Source organism: Balaenoptera ricei, chromosome 16, assembly GCF_028023285.1.
Source record: "Balaenoptera ricei isolate mBalRic1 chromosome 16, mBalRic1.hap2, whole genome shotgun sequence".
Lineage (NCBI taxonomy): Eukaryota > Metazoa > Chordata > Mammalia > Artiodactyla > Balaenopteridae > Balaenoptera > Balaenoptera ricei.
Genome location: NC_082654.1, coordinates 9,252,620 through 9,262,103, shown reverse-complemented (window position 1 = coordinate 9,262,103; position 9,484 = coordinate 9,252,620). Strand labels below are relative to the sequence as shown.

The 9,484-nt window shown below is 43.6% G+C and overlaps 1 protein-coding gene across 1 annotated transcript; it reads right to left on the bottom strand.

Annotated features, from left to right (window-relative positions):
* Positions 1-253: 253 nt before the first annotated feature.
* On the bottom strand, positions 254-2,057 carry C16H10orf120 (chromosome 16 C10orf120 homolog). The gene is made up of 3 exons (XM_059900584.1): positions 1,858-2,057; positions 1,575-1,650; positions 254-1,033 (listed from the first exon to the last, which is right to left on the bottom strand). The coding sequence occupies exons 1-3, from the start codon at positions 2,055-2,057 to the stop codon at positions 278-280; spliced, it is 1,032 nt and encodes a 343-aa protein (XP_059756567.1). The 3' UTR covers positions 254-277.
* Between the last annotated feature and the right edge of the window lie 7,427 nt (positions 2,058-9,484).

The window sequence follows — 9,484 nt, the reverse complement described above, 5'->3', positions numbered from 1 at the left end:
GTGCACCTCAACAAAGAGTAGCCCCCGCTCGCTGCAAATAGAGAAAGCCCGCGCACAGCAACGAAGACCCAACACAGCCAAAAATAAGTAAAAAAATAAATAAATTTTTTAAAAACTTAAAAATAAATAAATAAAATAAACAATTTTTTAAATAATTTTTTTTTAAAGCTAAAAAAAAAAAAGAAAGAAAAAAGAGAAAGAGGGAAGCCACCTGGGGCAGAGCTGCAGGAGTAATAAGGACCAGGACACTCGGTTTCCATGGGGAATAAATAAACCTTTAATAATGGTGGGAAGCAGCTTTGCACATGTACTCTTTCCAGGCACTGCCTTCTTCCAGGCAGCTGGCCTTTGACACATCACTGGGGTGGATTCCCCGTGATATACAATCCTGATTCATCAGCATTAGGTCTCCAGGGAATTCGGCCAGGTGCAAAAGATTTCTGTTTGTTAAGCCAGCAATGGATCTTTCTGCTTTTTTTGTGGGGAGGAATGGTTTTAGATCATTTGGATGGTACATTACACATTTTTTTGGTTCTTCTGACTTGAAAATTACGTTCATCTTTATTTCCTGTCTTTTCGTGGTTTTGCTCTCTGCCTCATCTCTCGTCTCTTGGTGGGCATAGTCGCAGTGATCGGCGTCTCGGTCATCCTTGCCTTCCCCAGTTTTGTCCCTTGCCGGGGGGCCCAGGCCCACTCCAGACAGAAGCGAAGAGCTCCTAAATCTTTCAATGTAGGGTAAAAGCTGCTTATTCCTCAGGGCTCGAGCGAGCTGCATTCGTTCTACGTGCTTGCTGATGTTCAGCCTCTCCCGTTGTGGCATTTTGAACTCCTCCGGGGGCACCATCACCTTTGCCGTCCATATTTTTTCTAGGGGTCCGCAGGTGGCACAAGGAGGAGTGAGTTGCTTTCTATATTCCACCGCCCGTTTATAGTCTGAAGACAGCACCTGTAGTTCCTTGAGCATTTTCCGTTCTTCCTCTTGCTTATAAGTCAGAAACCTCCTGGCTGCTATGGTGTGAACACCACCTAGACGCTGACAACAGGAAAGGGATGGTTAAAATCTCAACGGGACAGGAGCAAGGGGCACCCACGGGAACAATTACCTAGTGGCACCTTCACCCTCCATCGCTGAGGGTGCCCGAGCCCCTGTGTAGTGAGAAAGAGGGCAGATCTTTGGGGTCAGACGAGCCTGGGTTCAACTCCTGACTCTCCTTCTTACCTACTATGAATTTGAAAGAATTTTATTGATCTTACAGGCCCCTGTGAGGTCTCCATAAGATAACATATATGAAAGCAACTAGTGCAAGATAAGGGCTCGAGAAAAGGCAGCTTCCGTGATTTGTTATCACTTGTAGTTATATTCCTACTTGGGACTTTGAAATAAGAGAGAATTTTGCTTTTGCTATGCAAATGTGGAAGCCACTAGCTCACAACGGCCAAATAGTGGCCAACTCCAGTCTGCTGTTTGGGAGACTTACATCTCTATTGCTGGTGGGTTTTGAACCTCTGGCTCCCCTAGCCTAACTGCCTGGCTTCCATGGGGCCTCCCTGTGTATAAATTTCACAGCACTTACTAGGATCTCTTTTTCCAAGGGGGAGTATTTCCCAAGGGCAATGCGTGGGTCTGATTTGTAGAATTTGGTCCATATCCTGGAAGGCAGAGAGGTGTATTAGAACTCGGAAGGGGTCATCCTAGTTTTCCCTTTGGAATGGGAAATCTCACAAAGGGTGATTCTACATTAGTCAGGGTAGGGTCACTGTGACCAGGGTTTCTACAGCCTTAGAGTAGGCTCCTCCACTTGGCCTCGTTCTGACATGGGTGGGAAGGAATAGACCAGAAGCACAGGTCATACTCACCCCAATGGTGAAGCAGAACATAGATCCCCCTGGCAGCACAGGGAGTCTTTATCCCGAAAGGAATCGCTTATATTGAATACTTGGACTAGTGTTCCATTCTTATCTGACTTCCCCTCTGTAGTCATCCTTTCTTGGGCCCTTGAATCTCTAGCCCTCTGTTTACCAGTCTTCTGACAGCCATTCTCCCATTCTCTGGTCATACTCTGGCAATAGGCTAGGATGGGAGGTGTCAGTGCCTGGAGTTTCTTTGTAAGACAGTTTTAATGGGAACCCAGGGGACAGTCACAGACTTCTTGCATCATAACTGGCCTACGTGGAGCTATTGTGAGGTCAGAGTTTAGGCAACAAATGACCTCTTTGGGTGAAATGGACACACGCTACCATGCTCCTGGCGTGTTGGAGTCTAGAGGAATAGAGTGGGCAGAGAGTGTGGCTGGGAGATGATCTGCCCACGTCACTGCCACTTATATGCCCATAAAGACTGCTCAGTTCTGTCAGGATGAAGGCTCATCAGCTAAAGTCTCTCCCTGGTGCTGGCTTGCCTCTCCAATCTTAGCTCCAATCTTAGTTCCTCATGTTCCATCCATGAACTCTATCTACAGTTCTTGGAATCAGCTTCTAGGCATGCCCCCCCCCGTCTCAAATACCTCTCTCCCCCTAGACAACTTGCTTGTCTTATAGGGCCCAGCTTAACTATTGCTTCTGAAGATTTCCTTGCAGAATAAATTATCCCTTTGTCCACATTCGCACAGCACTTCCTGTATCATGCTATAGTGCTTTGTCATGTATTGACTTGGTTGTCCAATAGGTCTGTCTCTCCCTCTGCTCAAAAGCAGGTGCCAATTGCATCTCGTTCTTTGCACTGGGGTTGTTTGTCATGGGATCTAGTATAGAGCAGATGCTCAGCCTGTTGACCTAATAAGCAATCATCTTGGGTTCCTGCCCAAAAGTGGGGTCAAGAGTGTTGCTGGTGGGAATGTATATTGGCACAATCCTGTAGAAAGTAATTAGGCAATATATACCAAAAGTTACAAGTGTGTTTACTCTTTGACCCAGCAATTACATGTATAAAATAAAATACACACAAGTTTGTCAGTGCAGCCTTGTTTGAGATGACAAACCTAATGGCAAACTCAAATGTCCATTAACAGGTGACTGGCTAGAGAGTTATGGTTGACCATACAATGGAATACTATATAGGAGTAATAGGACTATAGAAGTAATAAAAAGATCTTTATTTATTTGGAAATATCGCTGAGAAATATTGTTAGTGCAAAAAGCAAGGTGCAAAAGTATATAAACTGTAGACTACTTTTTTGTGTTAGAAAGGAAACATATTTGCATAAATAAACTCTAGAATAATACATACCAAAAAAATGATTAAAATGGTTACCAGAGGTGGGCACCTGGCAGATGAGGAAGAGGTGGGAATGAGCCTTTTCATTGTGTACCTTATTATTTCATCTTGAATTTTAGAACAATGTAAGCATACTACGTATTGAAAGCATAAGTTTAAAAAGTAAAGAAGCAGCTTATGGAAGAAGTTGTCTCTGACAAGTACTGGTCCTAAAGCTTTCCTTTACTTCTACCAGGAAACATCCCCAAGTGGGGGTATTTAGAGCTCGGTCCAGTGCTCATTCCGACGTCAGCCACCTAAAATACATTGGTGCTCCTCTTACTTACCTGGGCAAGTTCAGTTACCTGGAACAGCTGTGAACCTGGAAATAGCAACAAGTGCCTCTGAGCCTCCTGCCCTGTATTCATTGACTCACACATTTGTCCTACACTCAACTGCTTGCACAAGCCACACAACACCTGGCACATTGTGTGCACTCAACAAATATTTGTGGAACAACCAATGAATGATACATGATAGAATATTACGGGCCTATCAAAAAATCAAGTCTTTGTCAAATTTCCAATAATATGCTCATGATGTAATGTGATATTTTAAAAAGACAGAATACAAAACTTATATAGAGTATGATCTGGCTGCTGTCAATATACAAATATGCAGGAGGAAAAAAGACTAGAAGGAAATACACAGAGACATCAGCAGTGGACTGCGGGCTGATGGGGGATATTCTAGGGCTGGCCATGTACCAGCAGCCTGGTTACCTCCAGGTATTGAGATGGAGAAGCTATGGCCTTGTCCCAGCAGGTCCAGGTAGAAAAGGGTGGCACTGTCAGGACCCAGCTCCTCCAGGCATCAGGGAAAAGGAGAGTGAGAGAGGGCACCCTGCCACTCTGCCCGGAAGTGATGTCACCATGGCAATGGTAGGTTTGGGGTGGGATCTGGAGACAGAGAGAAATTTATTTTAAGGAATTGACTTACATGAGTGTGGAGGCTGGAATGTCCAAAATCTGCAGGGGTGGTCCAGCAGGCTGGGGACCCAGGGAGAGCCCATGTCAAAATTCAAGTCCAGTGGCGTAATTTCCTCTTGTTCAGGGGACATAAGTCTTTGTTCTTTTCAGGCCTTCAACTGATTGGATGAGGCCCACCCCCATTACAGAGCAATGGGCAATCTGCTTTACTCAAAGTTTGCTGATTTAAATGTTAATCTCGTCCAAAAACGCCTTTACAGAATAGGATTTCCCTGGTGGCACAGTGGTTAAGAATCCGCCTGCCAATGCAGGGGACACGGGTTCGAGCCCTTGTCTGGGAAGATCCCACATGCCGCACAGCAACTAAGCCCATGCACGACAATTACTGAGCCTGTGCTCTAGAGCTTGTGAGCCACAACTACTGAGCCCACATGCCATAACTACTGAAGCCCGTGCAACTAGAGCCTGTGCTCTGCAACAAAGAGAAGCCACCTTCTCTTCAAAGAGAAGACTCACTTATTAATCAGTCTTCTGTTGTTTACATTTGGGTTGGTTTTTTTAAAATTTGGGGTGCATTCATGTCATGTTTCCTTGCACTTATTCTATCAGGTGCATACCTAAGAGTGGAATTGCTGAGCCCTAGGATATGTGTAGCTTCGATTTCCTAGAGAATTCTCAGCTCTAGTCCAAAGTGTCTCTACAATTCACCATTCCACCAGTAAAGTATGAGAATTCCCTCTTGCCAACACTAATAGGTATCTTGTGATATCTCATTGTGGCTTTAATTTGCACTTTCTGATTACAGATGAGGTTGAACATTTTTTCTATTGCCCATTGAGATTACCCTTAGTGAAATGTCTATTCAACAAGTCTTTTGTCAATTTTTTCTTATTGATATGTACAACTTCTTTACATATTCTTGATATAAGCCCTTTGCCAGTAACCTATGTTGCAAATATCTGCTCCTATTCTTGACTGGCCTCTCTCCTTTCTTAAAGATCTCTTTTATGCCAGCTGCACTCCAATTTATGAGTCTTTTCCTTGATGGTTAGTGCTTTTCATGTCTTGTTTAAGAAATCATTTCCTATCCTAGGTAGGAATGATACTCTCCTATATTATATTGCATATATATTTATGATTTCTCTTATATTATTCTCTAAAAACGTTTTTCTTTTGAACTTTCTTAACTTCCTACCCTCATCTTATTAACTTTAATGTTCATTTTCTACCTCTTTTTCTTTAAGTACATTTTCCAATTTATTATTATAATGGCTATCAAGGAGTATGTGTACATGTGTGTGTTTGCGTGTGTGTGTGTTTGTGTGTGCAAGTCATACACAAAAAGTCCGGGCTTCTCCTCCCCCCTTGCCACATCTGTCCCTTCAGTCACCTCCTAGGCTCTGGCTCCCTCTGGTGGATCTTGCCACTCAGTGAAAGATGGCTCTGCAAAGACCCACCGGCCATCCCCCTACTCCTGGGCTAAGATTCCCTATGGAGATAGCCCCCTTGGTTTACGAGAATGGTGCTCCTTTCTAACATTGCATTATATCCAGACTTTATATGAGAAGCTGTGTGCCTTAAAATCATAGTTCCCGTTACAAAGCCGTTGGCTCTAGGCAGACCAGCCTCCTGGACAGGTCTTCTAGGTCAGTGCTTCTCCAACATTAATGTGCATATAACCTCCCGGGGAGATCTTGTTAAAATGCAGAGGTTTGGTAGGTTTGGGGTGGAACCTAAAGATCTGCACCTCTAACAACTTCCCAGGGGATGCCGATGCTGCTGGTCCAAGAGGAACAAAGCTGCAACTCAACGTGTGGGACTACTCAGCACGAGGTGCTACTCAAAGTGTGGCTAGGGGGCCAGCAGCAGTGGTATAACCTGGGAGCAGGTTAGAAACGCAGAATTTCAGGCCGTGTCCCAGATCAGCTGAGTCACAATCTGCAATTCAACAAGCTCCCCAGGTGAATCCCACACACAGAAAAGTGTGAAAGGCAGCTGGTTGGCCCCATGAGGAATCAGATGACACACAACCTCCACATGGACCCCCATGGAGTCAGCCCAGAGGACTTGTGGTCAGGATTCACCTGCTGTGTACCAACCTGTTTCTAAAATCCAGTTTCCCAGACTTACAGATACTGAAAACAAACTTATGGTTACAAAAGAGGGAGCATGGGGGAGAGGGATAAATCAGGAGCTTGGGATGAACATACACACACTACTATATATAAGATAGATAACCAGCAAGGACCTACTGTATAGCACAGGGAACTCTACTCAATATTCTGGGATAACCTGTATGAGAAAAGAATCTAAAAAAGAACGATTGTATGTATATGTATAACTGGACCACTTTGCTGTACACCTGAAACTAACACAACATTATAAAGCAATTATACTCCAATAAAATTAAAATTAAATCCAGTTTCCAGCTTCCTGTCTGCTTCCTCTTGGCATAAGGATTGAGGAGATGCTGGCTCAAGCAGAGTTGTTACAAATAGTTACTTAGGAATAAGTCCACTGGACCCCTTTTGGGGCCTCTTTGGGAGGTCCACCCAGAACAGTGGAACCTATGGATAAGGCGAGGCCTGTTTCCATTTAGACCTCTGGGGAATGCTTGGTCACATGGAGGTGTCAGAAGCAGGGTCTCTAATTCTTTTTTTCTGACTGAGGGGGAACAGATTATTATCTGGGGAAGGTCAAGACCCAAAAGGGTGATCTAATCAGACCTCAGAATCTAGGCCAGGATGATGATATTCCTGCCTGCATGTGTTTTTTTATTTTTTCCCACCAGAATTTCAGGCCCACCAAGGAGGACTCCCCCTCCCCAATGGAATCTGTCCCACGGAGGTGAGCTGAGGTCACAGACACCAGGGCACAAGAAGGTGGATCTTCCCTAGCCCTTCCCTCACCGATTAACAGAGACCACTGTGCAACGCCACATTCTCAGTCTGAAAGGAGGCTTTGAGTCCATCCAGGCTCCTGGGGAGGCACAAGGAGGAGAGACGCTGGGTGACTGGCCCTCCTGCCTCTGGAAGGCTTCCTTCATCCTTTAAAATCCCTAGGTGGTCATATCCCCATTTTACAATCCTGCAAGATCACACAGTCCTCATGCACCCAGACAGTAAGAAGAGCCAGAATAATCTTCAATTTCAAGTCTGTTCAATGAGACTTTACTCTATCCCCCCTTTCCAAAAGGTGAAACTCTCTCTAAGGAATTGCCAGAATTCCTAGGTTCTCCAAAAAAGAACCTATGTTATTCCCCTCCCACGGACAGGGAGAGAAATATGAGATGTCAGTACACCTAATGAAATAGCAAACAAGACTATCCATAGGCAGATCACAGCTAAACAGACCCCTTGTCGTCTAGAGCTTCATCAGTCTTAGAGCTGCTTGGTCCCTTTGGTCCCATACGTCTTTCGTAACGGCTTTACTATGTAAAGACCACCGAGGACAGGAGCCAACGTCTGTTGTTTGGGAGTTTAGTGCCAGAGCCTCAGGGAGTCACTAACTCAACCATTCCTCTCTTAGTCTTTACAACTACCCCACGGCGTAGGGGATGGGTTCCCATTTTACAGATGAAGAAACTGAGACTCAGAAAGGTGAAGAAAACTGCTCTGGATCCCATAGCTTGGCAGTGGGCTGTCTCTCACTTTAACTGTGCCTGTGGTTTCCCTCCAACTTGGAGAAATGCCTCTACCCACACTATCCATCAGCCCTTAATTTCTTAGAAATTATTCCCATGCCTGCAGGTGGAGGTGTCAAGGCCTCGAGGGCTGTGGCCAGCGAAGGCTCTGAGAAGCTGTCAGCTAGAAGGAACAGCAAAGCTAGGTCACCATCACTCAGTGCAGTGAAACGAATAAAGCAGACACGTTGCTGGAAGGACTCATTATAAGACCCTTCTGAAGTTTCTTGTTTTGATTCATCTCAGTCAGTTACCATCACCATCAAACAAGATTATTTAATTTTTTATTCATCTATTCTATGTTCATGGCAAACTTATCCTTCAATCCTTGGCTCAGTAGAAACAAATCTTTAAAAAAACAGAAGATGAATTTAAGAACATCATACTTAAGAAAGCCTAAAGGAAATGAAGCCAGCTTCTACAAATTAATTATGCTGTGAGCCATCATTTATTAAAAAATAGTCAATGCAAAGAGACACAGAACTCCTGCATTTCAAAGGCTTCTAGAGTAACTGTATAAGTAATTGTGATACAAAGTGGATTATGAGGGACGGCAACAAAAAAGATACAAGTACAGAGGATATGTGTCCTTGTGGAGACCAGCGGAGGCTACCTGGAGAAAGGGAGCAGCCAAACCACGATATGACTTCAACAGGTCAAGGGAGGGAGGGATCTCATTTCAGGCAGCACAGTTACTGAAGGACAGCAACCTCGAATTCACATATTCAGGGAGATGAAGTGCTATGTTATTGTAATTTGATTAGAATATCGTGGTAGCATATGCATTAATCCCAAATACCTGGATTTCACATTTTCCTTACTCGTATATAGGCAGAAAACTTCCAAACAGATGGTACATGAAAAAAAGGGGATTTGGGTCAAGTGTATGTTATAAGCATGGCAACCCATGACTTCCTGTGGGGATTTTATAGGGTTAATTGTATATTAAAGGCTCCTAGACATCCTGTAGTAAAGAAACCTGTGTAATTTGTTTAATGCAGTGTTTCCTAAATTCATGAGACCATAGAATCTGTGTGTGTGTGTGTGTGTGTGTGTGTGTGTGTGTGTGATTCATCTTAACATCTTGTTGAACTAGTGGTTCTTGGAGCATATTCTCAGAAACATCTTCCTTTGACTACCTCAAAGATCCTGGTAGGGGCTGGAGACTCCTAGCAATGTTTGTTATCAAATTTCCATTTTTGTTCTTATTTCTAGAAAGGTGAAGTACTTGTAAACTTGAATATATAGAATATAAAGTTTTGTTGTAAACTCAAAAAAGTTGTATTTTTTATACCTATTGGTGTTTCCTCTTCCCCAGAGGTGATGGGGGTAATTGTTATTTCAGCAGCTACAGTAAAAAGAAAACATCAGTTAGTGATGAATATACAAAACACATAAATAGAAACAAAACTAAAGCTGAGTAAAGGGAGAGCTTATCTAGCCCTCCAAACCAATGTCTAGTACCTCTTTGTGAAATATAAGAAGCCAGTTCCAAAGGGCTTGGTGAATTTCCAGCTTAAAGACATGTTTGCTCTAATCTGGAATCTAACTCTTGTTCACCACACATTACGTACAAATGAACATCAATTTCCTGATCCATAAAACTGGAAATCAGATTTG

Bases quoted from the DNA above. Each gene is read 5' to 3' on its own strand.
- C16H10orf120 (XM_059900584.1), bottom strand. From the start codon at position 2,057: ATGACCAGAGAATGGGAGAATGGCTGTCAGAAGACTGGTAAACAGAGG. The intron at 1,651-1,857 runs GTGAGTATGACC...TCTGCCTTCCAG, and splicing joins TGTTCTGCTTCACCATTGGG to GATATGGACCAAATTCTACA. The intron at 1,034-1,574 runs GTAAGTGCTGTG...TCCTGTTGTCAG, and splicing joins CCTTGGAAAAAGAGATCCTA to CGTCTAGGTGGTGTTCACAC.